The sequence below is a fragment of the Vulpes lagopus genome, chromosome 4, assembly GCF_018345385.1.
Source record: "Vulpes lagopus strain Blue_001 chromosome 4, ASM1834538v1, whole genome shotgun sequence".
Classification (NCBI taxonomy): domain Eukaryota; kingdom Metazoa; phylum Chordata; class Mammalia; order Carnivora; family Canidae; genus Vulpes; species Vulpes lagopus.
In genome coordinates, this window is record NC_054827.1 from 22,671,197 (window position 1) to 22,693,439 (window position 22,243).

At 34.6% G+C, this 22,243-nt stretch overlaps 1 protein-coding gene and 1 long non-coding RNA gene across 4 annotated transcripts in view; one reads left to right on the forward strand and one right to left on the reverse strand.

Annotated features, from left to right (window-relative positions):
• The window catches only part of DLC1 (DLC1 Rho GTPase activating protein), a 406,473-nt gene that overhangs the window by 94,463 nt on the left and 289,767 nt on the right, over positions 1-22,243 (forward strand). Inside the window, 1 exon segment of the mRNA XM_041752236.1 lies at positions 10,907-11,056. Within this exon segment, the coding sequence (XP_041608170.1) occupies positions 10,907-11,056 (150 nt within the window).
• LOC121489332 overlaps positions 1-22,243 on the reverse strand; it is a 113,848-nt gene that overhangs the window by 41,480 nt on the left and 50,125 nt on the right. The gene's annotated exons all lie outside the window — the stretch shown is intronic.

The window sequence follows — 22,243 nt, forward strand, 5'->3', positions numbered from 1 at the left end:
CATACTTAAGCATTTGTGAGTGAAATATAATGTCAGGAATTTATCTAAAATATTGTTTTTTAAAAAGTAGGGAGGAATACATAAAATAAAATTAACAAAGTCCTGACAAATTTTAATTTTAATTCAGCATCTGAGTTTATTAAAATATTTTTTTGTATTTTCATACATATTTAAAGATATTTATACTAAAATGTTTTGTTTCCTTTGGGACTTCTTCATTTTTGTTTTTTTAAGAATCAGCTTTGCAAGTTTCATTTTAAAAATCCTATAGGAGTTTCGAGTTAAACTACTTTGGATTTAAAAATTAATTGAAAGACAATTAAGATTTCATTCATTCATTCATTCATTCATTCAACAAACATTTATTTTATGATATCATGTGCCAACCACTGCTCTAGATTCTTGGGTTACATCACTGCACAAAACAGGCAATGATCATTACATTCTAGAGGGGAAACAGACATTGCCTTAAAGTATGTTAGAAGGAATGTTCCTATCCAAAACAATTATGTACCTCTCCATTTGTTGTCTTCTTTTACATACTTTGGTGACATTTTTAACTTTCTCCATAAAAATATTGATTATTTCTTGTTCAGTTGCTTCTAGATATTTTAGATTTTTTTGTCACTGTGATTTATTTTTCTCTATTCTGTTTTTTTTTTTTTTTAAGATTTATTTATTTGACCAAGATAGCGACAGAGATAGTGAAAGCACAAGTGGAAAAGAGAGGGAGAGGCAGGCAGGGAACCCAATGCAGGGCTCCATCCCAGGACCCTGAGATCATGACCTGAGCTTAACTCAGGTTAGGCGCTTAACTGACTGAGCCACCCAGGTATCCCTATTCTGTTTTTTAAATGGCTAATGATAGTGGACAACAATGTTCTGTGTTTTCCTTTGTTGATTCTCAGATTATTCTCTGGGATTTTTAAAATACAAATTCTCTTTCTTTGTAATATAATTACCTCTCCATTTTGTTGTTGTTGCTACTATTTGTTGATTTATTGCTTCAGCCAGAACCTTAATCACAACATTGAATAAAATGAGTGATAATGAGTGTTCTACTTTTTCTTAAAAGTATAGAAGTGTTTCTAATATTTATCTTCAAAACTTGCTCTAATTGCCTTTTAAATCCTTGCTACCTGAGAGAGTTTTGGTTGTTCTGCTTATTAAATCACTAAGAAGTGATTTAAAATAGGTCTTGAATGTTATAAATACCTTTTTTGGACATTTATATGTTGTATTTTTTTTATTATTCTGTTAATATAAGAGATTAATGGATTTCTTGCTGAACTTCTTAAAAACACACTGGTTTGGCCCCACCCTACACCTATGAAATTTGGAGTGTGGAGCCTTAGAATGTGGAAGTTTTCAAAGCTATACACGTATGCTTACAATCAGCCACTGTTGAGAACTAGTACTAGTATGTGGTTCAGAGTTCTTAAAGTGTAGCCCCCTCCATAGAGCAGCAACATTATTACCTGGGAACTTGTAAAAAGTGCAAATGTTTCATTCCCATTAAAGACCTACTGAATCAGCAGCTGTATTTTAACAAGCTATTCTATTCAGGTGGTTCTGATGCCTAATCATATTTGAGAACCACTGATAGAGTGAACTATTAACAAACAAAAAGAAGGAGAGACAGAAGGAAGGAAAAAAGTGAAGAAAAGAGGGAAGGAAAAGAAAACAAAAAGCAGATGGAGGGAGGGAAGGAGGAAGAAAGGAACAAATCATCAATAAGATGATGTTTCTTCTAAACTTGTAGATTAATAATATGAAGATGCCATCCATGTGAGACTAAATTTTTTTTTCTAATCTACACGTATTCATCCCAGGCCTTTCAATGCATATGAATTTGTATGGGCAATATATCCTCTTGGGTCACCTATAGAGTTGAAGAAAGTGCCTTGTAGGTCTAATAGTGTTAATGCCTACTTAGGTAACCAGAAGTAAGGATGAACGCAAGAAGCCGGGATTTTCCAATCCTGCCATTAACCTAAATTTGTAGCTTGGGAAATTCTTAAATTTGCTAATGTAAGTCATCAGGAAAAAAATGAGAGGACGGAGTTAGATAAATAGTTTCCATACTTTTTCAGTGTGAAGACTCCTCTTTGTGCCAACAAAGCCACAGACACATTGCACATGATAGAAGTGAGAAAATATACAATAGCAAAGGATTCAATCTGAAATTACTCATTCTTAGAAAATTTCATACAAAATATTAACAATTCAAGTAAATTTGCAATTCTTAAAAGATTAGCCTCCTGCATTTTTCAGATTTTATTTTGTTACCAAAGAAAAAGCAAAATGGGAAGTCTTAGATTTGCCTAGGATTATAACACTAAATAACACACTAAGAAAATGTAATTTCCATTCTTTGAAGTTGCATATCTTAAGAGGCAATTACTGTTCATTCATTCATTCAAGGAAACAACTTCTGTAAGACCTCTCCATTGGAGTGACACTATACTCAAAACAAAAGGTTTCCTCTGATATACCCAGGCAGGGGAGATGTATGTTAAGCCAAAGGAGAAGGATTCCATGGGTCAAAATAGAGTTGCGAGATGAAATTCAGGATGCCTAGTTCCACTTGAATTTCAGATAAACAACATAAAATGTTTTAGTAAATCTCAAATATTGCATGGGCTATCCTTATACTAAAAAACCTTGTTTGTGTGGAATTCAAATGAAGCTGAGTATCCTATATTTTTATTTGCTGAACTTAGTAATCCTGGTTGCAATGAGAGAGAGCGTGGCATATTCAAGAAACCAAAATAAGTTTTGAATTTCTAACTAAGCATTTCCTAAAATGTAGTATAATTTATGTGAGATTACATCAGATAGTATAGTGATTTATTTTGATAATTTTGTAGTTTAATATACAATAAGAAATATAAAATTATAACTGATATATAGCATGAATATATTTTTAAAATTATTTTAACTGTAAAAAATGTGAATCTAATTAAAGAAAAATATTAAGAATTATGTAGTGGTAGTCCTCAAGATGACTGTCATTTGAGGAACACCAGGCATTATGAGAAAGACTGAAAGGTAAAACTAAGAAAGTTGACAGATCCAGGTCAATACAAGACTTTTTTTCTAAATTAAGTCATATAATTTTATGGAAAAGGAAGAAATTTTTACTTTTGTCTTTCTTTGTTATCCACACCTAAAGAAAGATGATCATAATATCTTGAAAACAGTAGATGGAATTTTAATGTTAAATGGATGTTTTCTTATTTTCGTACCAGAAAGAATCATGTCTCCTTCAATATCTGAACCCAAGGAGAGAGCTACTGAGAATTGTAAAAAGAAAAAAAAAAAAGTAAAAACTTCAAGGATTTGCAGATATCAAGCAAGCATGATGATAGAGAATAAATAATCAACCCAGAAAGGCTGACTTTGTATCTATAAATGTACTAAGTAACCCTGAAAGTTAATCTCCAACTTTAGCACTTAAAGACTGATTTCATAATGTTTATCGAATTATTTAAGTAGAAATTATATCCCATTCCACAAAATGGGCCTTTAAACCTAGTGGAGGAAGTCATCCTCAGATTTCCCTGGAATAGAGAGGAATTACTGCCCACACAGTTCTCTTCCCGACTCACACCTGCCACTTCTGAGCACTCCTTAGGACCAGCTGCATAGATGTGCTTTGAAACTATGCAGGAGAGTGTGTAAACTATTTACAGAAGTCCCAACATAAAAAATGTTCTATTTGAAGCCTTGTTGGAGTTTAAAAATCAAGCAGAGACCAGTTTTCCTCATCATGTTTGATGAATGGGAGGAGATACATAGGAAATGAGCATAAACACTTAATATAAAGCCATAATTTATATATCAGTTAAAAGATGCCTTGTAGTAACTTTGAATGAGGATATTATTTATCATTCTGTGTCATCTAATATTAAAATTATATTGGCACATGTTACTATTAATTTAAGGTAACATGCAAAGATTTTGTGGTTCAACAGACGATATCTGGCAAATAGGTGTTAGTTCCTGGTTTGTTTTATTACCTACCTCTTAATCTACATAAGTTTCATCTTGAAATGCACCAGAATAAAAATTAAGGTTGACTTATATAACTTGCCTAGAAATTCTGACATAGGATAATTATATTATCTTTAGCTTCTGACCAGCTATTCAGATGAAAATCTTCACTGCTTCTGGAGAAAAAAAATTTAATAACTTTCTGGTTCTTTAAACAGGATATTATTTTAAGAAAGGAAAGTCTAGAGTGAGGAATTTATTGTCAAATGAAATGTATAACACTAATATGAGATTTCATCCTAGTCCAGCTGGCTTCAGATCAAATAATTCAAAATGAAGTTGGGCCAAGTCTTTTTCTAAAAGGTTCTTTTCTACTATGGGTGAGCAAGGAGTCTTACCAGCCCAGAATAGCCAGTGAGATGCGTATAGAATCAAAGACAGTGTAGGGGCCAGAACCTTGGATTATGAATCAGGAAGTCTTAGTTCTATTCCTGGCCTACTATTTAATTTATTATGGCTGTCTATGTGATGCCACAACTCATTGACAAGCAGAACATTCAGGCACTGCTAAATTTGCCGAGCCAAATGTCCACTATTTGGAGGCATTCTGGTCTTTTACTGAATTTCTTTGGTTTTCTTCCAAATGCTTGGCATTAGGAAAACAGAACCTCTCTCTGCATCTTTAGGGGAGCATCCTTTTCTCTGGACTTCATATTTTGCCCAGTCTATAAAATGCTTGGTAATTTTCACCTCCTCCTTACTACATGTATGTGTACTGAATCCTGTGCTGTTCAATAAAGACCATCTGGAGAAAGAGGAGGGTTGGAATTATCTTCCCCAGATAGAAGGAAAGAAGGGTAGTGGAGTCTCATGTTCAGAGAATTCCTTTTCAGACACCTGGAGAGAATGACCCCCTAAAAACTCTGTCTCCCCCACATTCCACTGTAATCAAAGTGACCTCACTGCCCAGGGACTAAATAGCTATTGGAGGTAAAAAAAAAAGGGGGGGGGGAATATTTCAGATTTCCCAATGGAAAACCATGTGGGTTGACCATTTTAGCCTTTTGACAACAAATCAAACTGAATAGTTTTTCTCCAAATTTCCTTAAGTGTGCACTGATGAGTTTAAGAAAGAAATACAACTGGAATTTCTTCCACAACTGTGACATATATTATCTATACCTTGACAACAGCCGGTTATAGTGTCAAGACAACAGGATGTTTCTGTTCTTACTGCTACACAGGCATATATTGGGAAAAGGAGACATATATCACACTGTTGACTCAAGGTCAGCTCACAGGCAAGTAAATAGCTTTTCCTCATTAAAAAAGCAAACCATGGCAGTCCCATTAAGAATAGCCTATTCATGTTCTAAACAGGCACTTAATTCTTAGCTGTGTTAGAGAGGGTGTATAGAACATGGGGAAATACTTGCCTACTCTGCCCTGGTCAGACAACGTGTAGAGTAATATATTTAATTCTGGGCACCAACCATTAATTGGGTCATTGACAGAATTATGTCACATACAGAGAAGAGTAAACAAAACTAATGAGGGTTTGAAAACATGTCATATGAGAAATCATTAAGGGAACTGAGGATGATTCACTTAGAAAAGGAAGAAAATGGGCACAACAAAGTTTTTCAAATATTTGAAAGACTCTTTCATGGAATAGACACGACTTTACTCAGTCTAGTTCTGGAGGGAGAAACTGGGAGTTGCAGAAGGCAGAATTTGACTCCATGGCATTTCTAAACATTATAACTGTACAAATATGAAATAGGTGGCTTCCTAGGGAACAGTGCATAGCACACAGGAGATGGTCAATAAACATCATGAATGGTTGTTAAATAAAAGTGTAAAAGAACTAACTTAGGTGCAAAAGTTTTGTGCATTTAATTGTGGTTATTGTTGTTTTTCATTAACATAGTTTCTGTATATTGGAAGGAATGGAACTAGATTGCGGGAGTTGAGGAGAGAATAAATGATACTAAATGGAATTAAATTGATAATTGCATCCATGAAAGAAAAGTAAATTGGAATACTGGAAAAAGATCAGGACAGAGAGTTGGGAAATATGAGCTCTATTCTATTCAATTTGCTAACGGAGAAGTAATCTGTCTTAAAACCCCCTAGAATTTACTTTCTTCTGCAAAGTCAGGACACTATGGAACCAATAGCCATGGTCCTAGGGTTATAGATTTCTAGAGTGTTAAATTTTGAAGAAAATATTCAAATACATAATGAGTTACTCAAAGAAATATGTTTTGACTTACTTAAGTAAAAATACAAGTATAAAGATGTATTAATTATAATGAATTTTAAGATATTTTACAATATAAATAATGGATAGTGCAAGGAAAGCAGTTTAGTGAGAACTTCTAAGAACAAAAAAAGTCTCCAGAACACTAAATTTAAGCCTGCAATTTATACTGAACTTTACCTGCAAAAGTTAAGGAAAGTACGATCATTAAATAAATAAAATACATTATTTCAATATGTTAGTACATTGATTAAACCATAATTACAACTATTGGTCACCAGCTCACATAAGCTCCCAAGAGCAGTCTTGGAGCATCTCTTCCAATTCTGCATTCAATAGTGTCTATTTGGTAGCTGGAGATCAGCCACAGCAGTATTTATGTCACAGAAAAATTGACACATGCTACAAATCAGGACTTTCTTTTTGGAATCTAGTTTCTAAACATTTACCAATATACCACTCCCTACCTCCAAGAAACAGCTTCCCAAACAGTGCCTTCTTCTTTCACTTTGATCTCAAAATATGTAAGGCCATGTTATAAAAGTATTTTTTTTTAAATCCACTGTAGTTAACACACAGTATTATATTAGTTTCAGGTGAACCATAGAGTGATTAAACAAATCCATATATTATTCATTGTTCATCAAGATAAGTGTGCTCTTAAACTTGTTATTTCCAAAAAAAAAAACAAAAAACTTGTTATTTCCTTATAATTACCATAATGTGGATCCGACCTCAGACTTCAGGAGGGAAAAAAGGACTATAGGACTAGAAAATAATCTTCGGATAAATGGAACTTATTTAACATGTATTAGTCATGTGGCATCACTGGATGTAAAGTAGGGTGAGCTTTCTAAAAATGTTTAGTTGTCAGTACGTGATGAGAACCCTCTAAAAGTTTAAAACACACACCAGATCGTTAATTTGCTGACATCCTGCCAGTGGCCCCACTGCAAAGAATAATTTGGACCTCTTTACAGTGACCTTCATAACAGAATATAATTTGGCTCCTGTTTATATTCAGCCTCACATTGTCCTAGCACTTATTCCTTTCCCTGTCATTTTCCCTCCTGGTGTTCCCAACCTTTTATCTGATCCTTTTATTCATCCAACTCATCCCTGTCTCAGCATCTTGGTGTCACTCCACACTCTGCATGGAATGCTGTTTTCCCAGATTTCCTCCTTCTTTTCTCCTCATCCTGTTCCTTTCCTTTCCATTCCTTTCCTTTCCTTCCTTCCTTCTTCTTCCTTTCTCTCTCTTACTTTCTTTTCTTCTTTCTCCACCGCTGTCTCTCTCTTCTACCCCATTTTTTTCATCCCGTCATGATTTAGCCCTCACTTCCAAAGAAAACTCTTTTCCAACCACCCTATACAAAATGGGAAAATCCCCTTCAGTGACTTGTAGTTTCTTTCCCTATCTATTTGCTTCTTGCACTTGTTCCTATATAAAGCCATCCTACTTGTGATTTGTTAACTTCTGTTATCTGTCTTCTGATGGTTGACTATAATATTCAGGAAAACAGGGATTTTTTTTTAAATCTCTTTTTATTGGTGACTATATTTTCCCTTTAATGGTGTTTGGCCCACAACAGTTATGACTACAAGAAAGAAAGAAGGAAAGATGGGAAGGAAGAGAATTTAGCATTTTGGCCTTGATTTGAGTGAGTTAAGTTATTGAAATACAGAGAACTTCACTAATAGGTAGCTTCATTTATTAAGAAGTTTCTCTTCTTGGACTATAGGGAGAGCATGAAATAAATGCTTCACTGTAGAAGTCAACCTAGCCAAAATCTGCAAATATGAAGCTCTATTTTCAGGCATGAGCTATTTGCTGGAGTTTAGCCATGCACATATGAAAGGTTAGAACAGTAGAGCATTAACATCTAGGTTTTAAAAACAAAGACAATAACATTTATCCAAAGCATCTGATTTGTAGTCAGTTCTATTTTGTGAGGTTTTATAGAACCCAACACAGGATACTGGTCTGTGTACTTGACACTTCAGGCTAAGTGTAATGGGTGGTGAATAAGGAAGCATCCAGGAAGGAAGGGGAAAGAAATAGGCTTATTTCTCTAAAGGAATATTGTAGACCAAGGATGTTTGGTTTTATTCCTTTTGGCAGAGCATTTTAAATAATTTGATGCTCAGCCCATGGATTTGAAAATGTTTTTAAAGCACAATCTCAGCATCCAGTTAACTCAAAGACAAATTGTTTCTGAGACCACTGCTGGTAGGTCTAGGACAACTCAGGACATACTTCTTTATCCAGCATTAACTTAGTAGCTGGAAAAATATCAAGATATACTTTCTATGGCTTTGGGAGATGTTGTTTTACTGCCTTATATTGATTTAATTATTGTTATTATTCCTGAAAACATATTGCATATGCAATGTATAACTTGACTCATCTGCCAGGTAGAAAAACATAACTTTTTGTGCTTGAGGATGTTATAACTGGGAAATGAAAGTCACACAAAAAACATATGTGGATATAGAGATGCAAGGAACATTGTCTTGCCAAACATAACTTCAGTTTAAAAAAGAAGGAAATTATACAAGCAAATGCATTGGAGAAGAAGTAATTAAGAGGACTTTGAATCTCCTATTAGTCAGATTTTCCATTTTCTGGGTTTTAGGAAGAGAATTAAACCAAATTATCTCCAATATTTCTAGGACTCCATTTTAAGGTAGAAGCAGGATTTTACTATAAATAATACTTTTTGGTTTTGTTGTTGTTGTTTGCTTTTTTAGAGGGGAGGGGTGCATGTGCAAGCAGGGCAGACAGAAGGAGAAGGAGAGAGAGAATCCCAAGCAGTCTCCAAGCCCAACGTGAGCCCCCCATAGGTCTCAGTCTGACAACCCTGAGATCATGACATGAGCTAAAACCTAGAGTCGGGCACTCAAGTGACTAAGCCACCCAGGCACCCCAATTAGGCTCTTTTGAATAAAACAAAGGTCTGTAGCACTGAAGGATATGATATACAGTGAGGTTTAAGTCTGTTTGTAAATACCCTGGACACTCTTAAGCACAAAGCACAAACCTTTATGATTACAAGAGTCTGTAATTATGTCAGAACCTCATTACATGTTTTAGACAGCAGGGACAGTGAAAGGAGATTTAAGTAATAATCACAGAACAGAAATCTGAAGTAATTAACAAAACAAAAATTATTAGTTAATTCTCAAATTTGATGTCTTTGTGGAAATAGGACTCTTTCAATTTGACATTAGTCTGTTAAACCAAACACAAGTTCAGCTTACCCAAATAACTGATCATTAGCTTAATTAATGATTCTTTGAACAATTTAGTTGTATAAGCCAATTATTTGACATCTGGAAAATAATGCTCTGTAATATTAACAATCTGCTCTAAGTCTTGTGGGTACAGAGACTCCTATAGAATTAGATTAATCCATGAAATTACCCTAGTTAGTCCCTGCTCTTTGGAGATCCTTCCTAATGATGGCTAGAGAATTTAGGGGATTAAAAGAAAAATGTCAAAAACAAAAGATCTGATTCAGGCAGTCATCCTACCATCCTACTGCCAATATCATCACCTGCTCCCTTGTACCCATACCCCTCAGGCTTCTGTTACGATATATTTTCCCTTTGAGACCTCCACTGGTGTTCCTTTTGAAGCTGATTTCATCCAGATAAATATCAAAGACAGATGAGAATATGGCAGCATGAATGAGAAATGATTATTTTCCTCAAAAGGGCTACCCCTGAGTCTATTACATCTCTCAATAGATTTTGATTCTGAAGAACCTTACTGTGCTTTGCACAGCCTTTTTTCTCCCACGCAATACTCTATCCAACCTTGATACCTTACACAACACACAGGGAATCTGGAAGATTCCTAATATTAATTAACTTGATTTGAATAAGCAAGAATAGTAAGCAGTCATGCCCAAATAACTCTATAGGGTTAACCAGAAACTTTAGGTTTTCCTGTAAGCAGCAGTATTTCCATAAACATATCTCTATATTATAGGAAATTTATAATAAGAAACTATGATCATTTGCAAAAATATAAACAATTGTGGGGCTTTTTTAAAAAAATGTGTGAAAGCAAAAGAAGCTTGAAAAGAAATATTGACGATATAGCCTGAAGTGGCGGTAGGTAAATGGCCACATGCAAAAACAAAACAAAACAAAAACAAAAAAACCTACCCACTGCACAAACTAAAATCCTGCCTTCTTTGATTATTTTCCCATGTTTCACTATACTCAGAAGCATTTTTCAAACATATTCTCTTATATGGATCCTTAAATGTCTAACCACAAACGGTAGTATGTCATAATTGATCGGTACCATGAAAAAAGTAATGCATAACTTTTCCCAAGAATAAATAGCTGAAAAGTAGTAAATATGTATCAATACCCACTAATGTTATACTTCTTTTTATTGCACTTTTTTCCAGAAGATGTATATTTAAAATTCAAGTAAAACATTTCTTTGGCAGTAGATCAGTATCTTCCCAATGAAGAGCCCATTGATGATACAGAATAGAACTTCCTTTTCCCCTTGAGTAGAAGGCTGCCTATTATTCAGTGTCCTTTTTGTCACATTGAAGAACAGGGAACTTTTTATTCTTTCCAAGAAATGGCCTTTCAGATTCAGTAACAACATGTTCTGTTCCTCAGGAAATAAGAGAAGATCGAGATAGGGCGCGGCTAGACTCCATGGTGCTGCTAATTATGAAACTGGACCAACTTGATCAGGACATTGAGAATGCCCTCAGCACCAGCTCTTCTCCATCCAGCACACCAACGAACCTGAGGCGGCATGTTCCTGTGAGCTTTCCTCTTTCCACTTCTTTTCCCATGAGAATGATAGCTCTTTTTTTCATATAGTCCCTCTTGCAAATGAAACATCTTTGATGGTAACATGACCTATATGTGGTCCTGCTAATGTTCCATAAATATCACTCAAGTAATTCTGTGCTTGATGCAATATTATTTAAAAGAGTAAGTGTAATTTAAAAGAAAATGATTATTATTAGCTAGACAAAAAAGAAAGTCATCTGGGGAAATTATGTTACCTAGAGATCAAATCATCTTCACTATACTTGTTTCTCTCATTGTAAGTCTTCTCCGACATCCTATAAACACCATTTCCAGTATCCCACAAATTTACATTGCATGTAGAAGATACCTAAATATTTGCTGCATGCACACATGCATGTATCGATGTTTGGATAGATGGGTGGATGGATGGATGGATGGATGGATGGATGGATGGATGCTGGACTAACCCAGCATACTACTATCAAGAAATAATCTAGATGATATTAACCTGAAAACACTCTAGAATTCACTCCATGAAACATAATGAATTGTCCAGAGGGGAGAGTTTTATTCTACTGTGCATTAATTTCATATAAGACAGACACTAAAAAAATAAAAAAAAAAAAAAAAAGACAGACACTCCCGTATGATTCTGACATTTGAGTTAAAATTTGGAAGACAGATTCCAGGACTGACTACACACTTTATATATTTACTATTAGTTTTATTTTTTTTAATTGAAATTGTATATTATCAAACTCTTTTATTTTTTTTTCCTTCCTCTTTTTTAAAATTTTATTTATTTATTTTTTTTAAATTAATTTTTATTGGTGTTCAATTTACCAACATACAGAAAAACACCCAGTGCTCATCCCATTAAGTTTTATATTAAATGGCTTACTCTGTATAGATCAAGCAAATGTGATGGTAGATTTACTTATAATTAAGCCACGAATCTCTTTTCAATTAACCTATTACTTTTGCTATGTAATAACACATAAAGTGAAGAAATTATGTATTTATCTAAAATCAAAGGGGTGAAAAATCCTATACATAAATCTGAGAACCTACCAAAATAGAAATACTCTGGATCAGATTCTTTAATAAGTATAGTTCTATCACTGATTCTGGAGTTATTCAAGACTTATTCTGGCCATGGGGCAGGATATTTCAAAGTAAATAAACAAATTAAAATGATAGCTAACCTTGGCATATGCTAGGTATTATTCTAAATGATTTATGCATGCTTAACACATTCATTCCTCACATTTTTTAAGTATGTGTCAGAGCTGGAGTACATACCTAGTGAGTCTTGATCTAGAGCCATTTCATATAACCACTACACAACACTGCTTTCTCTAGCAGACTATGGTGGATACCTTAGAGTGTAAGCAAATTATAGATGATAGATTGATGAGAGAGAGAGTTAGAAAGGAGGGAAGGTGGGAGGGAGGGAGAGAGGGAGGGAGGGAGGGAGGGAGGGAGGGAGGGAAAGAAACCAGATGCTTCAACTTAAAAGCTAGTAGAATGAAATTTTTGTGTTTTTTTCTGTGATCCTCTGGATAATTTTTCTTACCTTTTAGGATTCATCTCATTTTTACAGTGAAACCTTGCTTAAATCTCCTTCTGTCTTCCCAGAGAAAATCAATTACTCCTTGCTTGGTGCTGTCAAAGTGCCTTACACATACTCTAGTAGGAAAGGCATCCCAATGGAAGAAATACAAAGTAATCTGAAGACCAACAAAAAAGGGTGTTTTAATCTTGTTTATATATGAAAGGTGTGGAGAATAATTACACTTATCTTCAACACTTTTAAAGCCAGAAATATTTTTCAATAAGAGGTATTTCTTAGTTTTTTGCCATGAATGTAGGCATGGGATATGTTTTCTCTTTGGAAGTTGTCTGGTGAGAATTATTATTTCCCTATTTTTTTAATCTGTCCACTTTTCCATCTATGTTGAACTTTCCTCAATCCCTATGTACTTAGTGGGAAAAAAACCCAACCCAAATTGCTGAATTCAACTCCATAGTGATGTCTCCATCTCAGAAAGCAAGACAGCTTTTATCTGCTAGACATGTTTCTTTGTTCAATGGTAAAGACAAAACAAAAACAGGAACAAATTATAGGTGCTGATTTTAGGATTCATCTATATCTACATATTTTGCCTCCATTTAAAGTATAAACTGGATTTTATGTTGCATGTACTGTCTCATGGAATATCATCACCATTGCTGAGCAGTGGTTGATTATATAAATAGTGATCCATTTCTAAGTTTTCAGTTGAATAGATACTTGGAATAAGCAAAATTATACCATAGAAACCTTATGAACTTCAGAGTTTACAGGCCTGGCTTCAAATATCACCAGCTCTACAGCTGAATATCTAAGGACACAAGAAAGTTATTTGACTTCTCAACTTCAGGTTCATATAAAAAAAGGCAATATTATTTCCTGTCTACTGATTCATTGGAAAGAATAAATGAAAGAATATATGTTAAGATGTATTACGCAGATCTGGCACATATTTAGAATGTATTATTTCCTTTCCTTCTCCCATATACTTACTCACACCAGGCACTGGGCTAAAGATAAATAACATATAGCCTAAAGTCCTCAAAATATCTTTTTGGTCTTTATGTTTTTCTAGGTCATCCCTTGTTCTTTATTTCTCTTCTTTTGTATTTAAAGCTAATTTTAAAATTCTTTCATCATCAAAATTTTTTCCACAGGCACTTTCCATTTCTTTTGATAATTGCACCATGGAATAAAGGGATTATAGCAGCATGATTATGACCTTGATCATCCAGCAAGGAGCAATGTCCCAGATTCAGAGGAGAAACTCCCTGTTTCACACCCTTACATTCCACTGTGAATTTATAGTTTAACAAGGAAGACAAGATATACAATGAAAAAGTAATCTCAGTTTGAGATTACTTATGAGAAAATGCTGGAGTGAGTTTTCTACCTATAATAAAGGATATAAAAAATAATAATAGACTAGGGTCTTTAAGAATGGGTTGAGGATGAAAAAATAAGAATAGAAATATAATAAAAATAAAGAATAGAAGTAGAAACAGAATAGAAATAAAGATTTAAAGGAGACTGCCTTGATAGAGACTTGTGAGTTGGCTGCACCTTGGTGGTTCACCCCAACCCAGAATCTGGTTTCCTCCTCTGGAGTCCAAATACTTGATTTTGTCCAAATATCTACTGCGTGCCAGTCTCTTAGAGCTTCCAAATGATGGCCCATCTCATGGAAAGAATGCAAGTGGGGAATGAAGAAGACAGTAGTACTTACTGAGCACTAATCTTTATTTATGTTCCTTCATTTACCCTCAACAATCTTAAAATAAGAATTGAGCTTCAGAGAAGATGATTAATTTACCTAAGTTCACACAGGTGGGGAGTGGTGAGTAATTTACTGAAAGTCAGACAGAAGGTAAGATTTACTTCCACATCTGTCAGACTTCAAAGCTTGTGCTCATTCCACTCTATTATAACCCTCCCCAAGATGCAAATTGTCCATTCACAATGGAATAAGCGCCATTTCCAGAACCAGAACCTACTTTTCTGACTGTCAAGAATTTTTTTCCTGATAATAAGGTACTCTGAATATTAAGTTACTAATTGTGTTTGAATTAATCTGTAAATAAGGCAATATTGAGAATATTTTCGGATATTTCATCTTTGCCATCGAGAAGCTTAAGAAACATAAAAACCAGAACCACTTCACTACTTTTAATTGAACCTCCAACACTGTTTTTACAGTATTTTTTGGTGTTCCTGGACCTTTACCATGGTTCAATGCAGCTATTCAAAAATTTTACTATTCTTCCCAAACCCTGCCCAGCCCTTACACCTATCTCTTAGCAAACATCTTTGTGTTCTTCTTCACAGAGAAAATAAACAAATGACAGGGATTTTGCAGCCTCACAACTGCAAATATCTGTAGGTATTCTTTTTCTTCTCTGTTTTCCTATGACCTCCTTCATGAGCCAAGCTTCTCTTCACCAAGTATATATTCCGTGATTTAATTCTTGTCTATTGCTCCATCATCTCTCTGCAACTCACCTCCTATCTGAAATATCCAGTAGTAACTCCTCAGTCTTCAGCTGTAGCATTTGATGCAATTGAGTATCCTCTCCTCCCTGGACTTCACAATTCCGTTGGCTTCTGGCTCCTCCCTTTCCTTTTCTTCCATATCTTCATCAGTTACTTTTCATATACTTCAGTGATTCCTCTTCCTATTTTTGACCCTTAAATCTTATCTCTAGAATTTAGACTCATTTCTCTCTACGTCTGATAGAATATTCTCCCTGGAAATTACCATGAATTCCATGACTTCCTGCTTATTGAGGGTCACCAGTGAGACCTTTTTTTCTATCCCCAGATCTGTATATCCAATGAATCACTAGCTACCCACTTGTTTATGTCACAAATGTACTGTGCCTGCATCTCTACTATAACACATCATATTATGTTCCCTCCCATAGGGGGAACTACCCTAAGATTTTTATATTCCCACCCCTGGCACAGTTGAAGCATGGGGTAACAGTGATAAATAGAGCCTAGTAAGGAGATGATGCAGAAGATGAATTACACAAAGCAAACAGTAGTCACAGGAAAATTATTAGATGGCAGTTGTAATGATAATTTAGGGCTGATTAATCACTTAATTTGGGTATGATAGCAGTGGAAAAAGAAAAGAAGGAATGGATGTGACAGATTCTGAGAGAGCTTGCATGTTATTTCTCATAATGAAGAGAGAGGAAACAATAATATAAAGATTTGTACTAAACTACATATTTGTGACCTTCTTTAAATCACTTATGTGGTTGTATTTTATGCCCCCAGCAGAACATCTCAGTAGCTATTTAAGGAGTTTGAACTCTGGGATCTGAAAAATCTGACTTTTAATGTAAGCCCTACTGCATAATGTGAATTTGGTTAAATTACTTGCCTTAACCCTTAACCACCTCATCTGTCAAGTAGTGATGATAATACCTTCCACATAGGGTTGGTGAATATTGAAGCACGTAATTGCTGTGTAGTATTGTCTTTGAAAGGTAGGGACACAATAAATGATAGATTTTTTAAAATATTTCTTAATTTGCCTCAGAAATATTTTATTGTTAGAAAGGCAGAAGATTACCCTGTTAATCACCTAATCAAAGTATAAACAGGAAGGCAAAAAGAATGCTGGTATACATGTCAAATATAAATGGCTTATAAATTACTTGCTACTTATGACTATCAATCTCATGTTGATTCAATTTGAAATTTTGCTTCCAATTAGGATGACTTTATTTTTCATGCTTAATTGCTCTGGCTAGAACTGCCAGTTCTGTGTTGAGAAGGATTGATGGGAGTGGGCATCCTGGTCATGTTCCTGATTTTAAAGGAAAAGATTTTATTTTTTCATCATTGAATATGATGTCAGCTGTGGCTTTGTCATACATGGCACTTATTATATTGAGATATATTTCTTCTATACACAATTTGTGGAGAGCTTTTATTATGAGAAGTTTTGGAATTTTGTCAAATACTTTTTTCATAATATATTGAGATGATTATATTTTTATCCTTGATTCTGTTAGTGTGATGCATCTCATTCATTGACTTATATGTGTTAAACATGTTTGCATCTCATTTGATTATAGTGTAACATGCTTTTAATGTACTGTTAAATTCTGTTTGCTAGAATTCTGTTGAGAACTTTTTCATCTATATCAAGGATATTGGCCTGTAGTTTTGTTTTTTTGTTTTTGTTGTAGTGTCCGCATCTGACTGTATATTAGGGTAATGCTGGGCTTGTAAACGGAGTTTGAGAGTATTCCGTTCTGTTCAGTTTTTTGGAAGAATTTGAGAAGGATTGGCATAATTCTTCTTTAAATGTTTGGTAGAATTCATCAGTGAAACTATCTGCTCTTGGCCTTTCCATTGTTGGAAGATTTTTTTTAATTAAGATTTTTATTTATTTATGAGAGACACAGAGAGAGAGAGAGAGGCAGAGACACAGGCAGAGGGAGAAGCAGGCTCCATGAAGAAAGCTTGATGTGGGACTCGATCCTGGGTCTCCAGGATTACACCCTGGGCCGAAGGCAGACTCTAAACCACTGAGCCATCCAGGCGTCCTGGAAGATTTTTTTATTACAACTTTAATCTCCTTAGTTATTGGTCTATCGAGATTTTCTATTTCATCATGATTTAGTCTTGCTTTTTCTTTTTTCTTTTACTTTCAGCTTTACTAAGATATAATTGATAAATAAAATTATAAGGTAAAGTACACATTGTAGTGATTTGATATATGTATACATTTGAAAAGATTCCCATCAATTAGTTAATGAGCACATCCATTGCTCACATATTTATCTTTTGGGGAGTTTTTTGGTGAGAAGAAAATTTTAGTTCTATTCTCTTAGCAAATTTCTTTTTTTAAAGATTTTATTCATTTATTCATGAGAGACACAGAGAGAGAAGCAGAGACATAGGCACAGGAAGCAGCAGGCTCCCTCCAGGGAGCCTAATGTGGGACTTGATTACAGGACCCCAGGATCACACCCTGAGCCAAAGGCAGATGCTCAACCTTTGAACCACTTAGGTGGCTGCAAATTTCTCTTTTTAAAGCTTTTATTTATTTATCTTTTCTAGAGAGAGATGGGGGTGGAGGAGCAGAGAGAGAGGAGAGAGATATTCTCAAGCAGACTCTTCACTGATTGTAGGGCCCAGCGTGGGGCTTGGTCTTACAACCCTGAGATCATGACCTGAGCTGAAATCAAAAGTCAGACGTTTAACCCACCGAGACACCCAGGTGCCCTCTCGTAGCAAATTTTAATTACTATTTTTAATGTAGTCTTATCAACTGTAGTCACCATATTTAATACTAGATCCTCAGACCTGATTCATCTTCTAGCTAAAAATTTGTACCCTTTTGCTAACTCCTCTCTATTTCCTCCTTGGATCCTTTCAATGGTACTGGTGATTTATAATTTCATAGCAAAAACTATAAAACTACTTTCATTGTGAAAAAGAGATATTGATACTTTTGAGTTTAGCTATTATTTCTTTTTTTTAATATTTTATTTATTTATTCATGAGAGACACAGAGAGAGGCAGAGGGAGAAGCACGCTCCATGCAAGGAGCCCGATGTGGGACTTGATCCCAGGACCATGGGATCATGCCCTGAGTTGAAGGCAGATGCCCAACCGCTGAGCCACCCAGGCATCCCTATTCTTTCTTTAAACAATATTTTATAAGCATGTTTTACATGCCAGGCACTATTCTAAGATCTGGGGGTATATCAGTAAATAAGATAGATGAAGTCCCTCCTCTTGTGATACATAGATTCTAATAGAGGGAAACAGATAAGATTAGAAAAAAGAGATGAGTGGAAGATGAATGGTTGGATGGATGGTCAGATGGACAGAGGAATGGATGGATGGGTGGATGGAAGGATGGATGGATGGATAGATAAATAGGATGATGGGTGAATATAATTGATATGTGATAGATAAACAAGGTATTATGAAATAGAGAATTATATGCTGTGGAGTTTGAAGGGAGGAAACTCCTTTAGCTTGAAATGTCAATGAATATTCATGCGGAAACCTGGTTTGACAAGAGGGGACCAACAAAGGGAAATTCTGAGGCAAGAGACAAGAAAGACATAGTTCCTGCCATAGAAACCAGTTTGATGTTTTAGAACTGAAAAACAACTGTATGGCTGAAGCACACCAAGAAGCAAGAGAACGGTAGAACATAAGGGCAGAGGGCAGAGATGTAGTGTAGATGATATTCGACTATGTGGGCATGAGAAGGTTGACATGTGGAGAGTAAGCACAGAGATATTTAACGCATAATTTTTTCAGGTTAAAACTGTAGAGTGATACGTGCCTCTGCTGCCTCTCTTTGGGATTCCCTCCTCCCCAACTTTCCTCTATGCTCTCAGGCTACCTTATAACACCAACAGAACATTTGATGGATTAAATGCACTGCCTTTGGAGAGATTACCAAGTAATTGCATTCACTCAGCAGACATGTCTTATATACATACTGTGTACTAATTTTAAGAAGACATAATGATATTAATAATAATGTTTATGGTAATGGCTAACATTTAATGAAAATTATTAAGTACAGTTTCCATGTACTTTGCATATATCTTGCTTACTCCTAGAAACTCTGAGTGCATGCTATTATTATACCCATTTCCTTTTTCAAATTTGAGTATAGTTGATACTATACTGATACAATATTGATACACAATGTTACGTTAGTTTGGGGTGTACAACTTAGTGATTTGACAAGTTTATTTATTACGTTATGTTCACCACAAGCAGAGCTACCATCTGTCTCATTACATTGCTACTACAGTCTCACTGATTGTGTTCCTTATGCTCTGCTTCTTATTCTCGTGACTTACTCATTCTATTACTTGTTCCTGTATCTGCTTCTCCCCTTTATCCATTTTATTCAACTCCCCACCCATTTTCCCTCTAGCAACTATCAGTTTGTTTTCTGTATTTATAGTTCTGATTCTACTTTTTGTTTACTCACTTTTTTATTCCATTTATGAGTGGAATCATATGGTGTTTTGTCTTTCTCGGTCTGACTTATTTCACTTAGCATAATACCCTCTAGGTCCATCTATTTTATTCAAATGGCATGATTTCATCCTTTTTAATGGCCATGTACTATTCCATTAGACATGCACTCACATTTATATATATAAATAAATGTGTATTTAATATATAAATTAGATATAATTATATAAAATAGTTTTATATAATTATATAAGTTAGATATAATTATATAAAATAGTTTTATATAATTATATAAACTAAATATAAATTAAAATTATATAAATAAAAATATATTTATTTATATATAAATATAAATCACTTCCTTATCCATCCATCTATTGATAGACACCTAGGTTGCTTCCATGTCTTAGCTATTATAAATAATACTGCAATTTACATAGAGGTGCACACATCTTTTTGAGTTACTGTTTTCATTTTCCCTGGATAAATATTGAATAGTGGAATTACTAGATCACTAGATCATATGATATTTTTATTTTACATTTTTCGAGGAACCTCCATACTCTTTTCCACAGTGGTTGCACCAGTTTGCACTCTCACTAACAATGCACAAGTGTTCCTTTTTTTCCACTTATTTGTACCAACACTTCTTGTTCCTTGTCTTCTTGATTTTAGCTATTCTAATATGTATTGGGTGATATCTCATTGTGGATTTGATTTACATTTCCCTGATAGTGATGTTTAACATCTTTTCACATATCTATTGACCATATGTACGTCTTTGGAAAAATATCCATTTAAGTCCTGTGCTCATTTTAATGAGCACAAAAATTTTTTCGGTATTGAGTTGTGTAAGTTTTTTATATATTTTGGATGTTATTGGATATGTCATTTGCAAATATCTTCTCCCATTCAGTCAGTTGTCTTTTTGTTTTGTTGATGATTTCTTTTCTGTGCAAAAGCTTTTTATTCTGATGTAGTCCCAATAGTGTATTTTTGTTTTTGTTTACCTTACCTTACTAGACATATCTAGAAAAATGTTGCTATAGCTGATGTCAGAGAAATTACTATGTTTCATCTTTTCTAGGATTTTTATGATTTCAGATATCACTTTAGGCCTTAAGTCCATTTTGAGTTTATTTTTGCATATGGTGTTAGATAGTGGTCCAGTTTCATTCTTTTACAGGTAGCTGTCAGTTTTCCTAGCACCATTTGTTAGAAACACTGTCTTATCCCCATCATATATGCTTTCCTTCTTTTTCATAGATTAGTTGACCATTTAAATGTGGCTTTTTTTATGGGCTCTCTATTCATTCTGTTGCTCTATATGTCTATTTTGTGCCAGTACCATGCTATTTTGATTACTATAGCTTTGTAGTGTAACTTGAAATCTGGGGTTGTAATGCCTCCAGTTTTGTTCTTCTTTCTCAGGATTGCTTTGACTCTTTGGAGTCTTATGTGTCTCCTTACAAATTTTAATATTCTTGGATTTAAATATCTATTTCCCTCCTAGGTTAATAAGTAAGTATTATTTTTTCAGATAAGTTTTCTACACCTTTTTCTCTGTCTTCTTCAGGGATCCCTATAATGCAAATGTTTATTCACTTGATGTTGTCCAAGAGATCTCTTAATCTATCCTCATTGCTTAAATTTTTTTTCTCTTTTTGATGATGAGCTTGTGTGCTTTCCATTATGCTTTCTTCCAGATCACGTATATGTTCTGCATCCTCTCGTTTAATGTTGATTCCCTCTAGTGTGCTTTTTATTTCAGTTATGGTATTTTTCAATTCTGCGTGGTTCATTTAAATATTTTCTATTTCTTCATTGAAAATATCACCAAGCCTTTCCATTCTTCTCTCTGCCCCTGTGTATATGACTATGATCATTGCTTTAAATTCTTTATCAAATACATTGCTTATCTGTTTCATTTAGTTCTTTTTCTGAGATTTTTTTTCTTGTTCTTTCTTTTGGAGCACATTCCTCTGTCTCCCCATTTTGCTTGACTTCCTGTATTTTTTTCTATAGATTAGGTGAAATAGTCACTTTTCCTAAAGTTGTAGGAGTGGTTTTGTGTATGTTGTCCCCTATGTGACTGTGTGTGCTGTGACTTTTGCTGGCTGGACAGAACTATGGCTATATATGCTAGTTATTTTTTTAAACCATGGCATTTACAGAAAGAATAAAGAAAAATAATAATAAAAGAAAAAAGAACATAATGAAATAAAAGAAGAAAGAAAAGGAAAAAAGAAAAAGGAAGAAAAGAGAACAAGAAAAAATAAAACAAAATTAAAACAAGACAAATCTTAAAAAGTAAAAAATAATAATAATTTAAAAATTTTTAAAAATAAGATAAGACAAAAATCATGGCTTGTTTTCTGTGCCCCAGTCACGGGATGACTGGTGTGAGCTAGTGGACCTTGGATTCACTGAGATCACAAGCTCCCTATGATGACAAGACCCTTCAGTTATGTCATCAGGACCTGCCTGATGTGGCATCAGGACGCTCCATTTATGGTTTCTGAAATTTCTCATGGCAGCCAAATCCTGCTCTCACCTGGAACTTTAAGGTTGAGGGGGAGAGAGCATTCCCACAGCTCTTCAGTCCTTTTAAACTCCAGCTTCTCTTTTCAGTGCACCAGCATGACTCT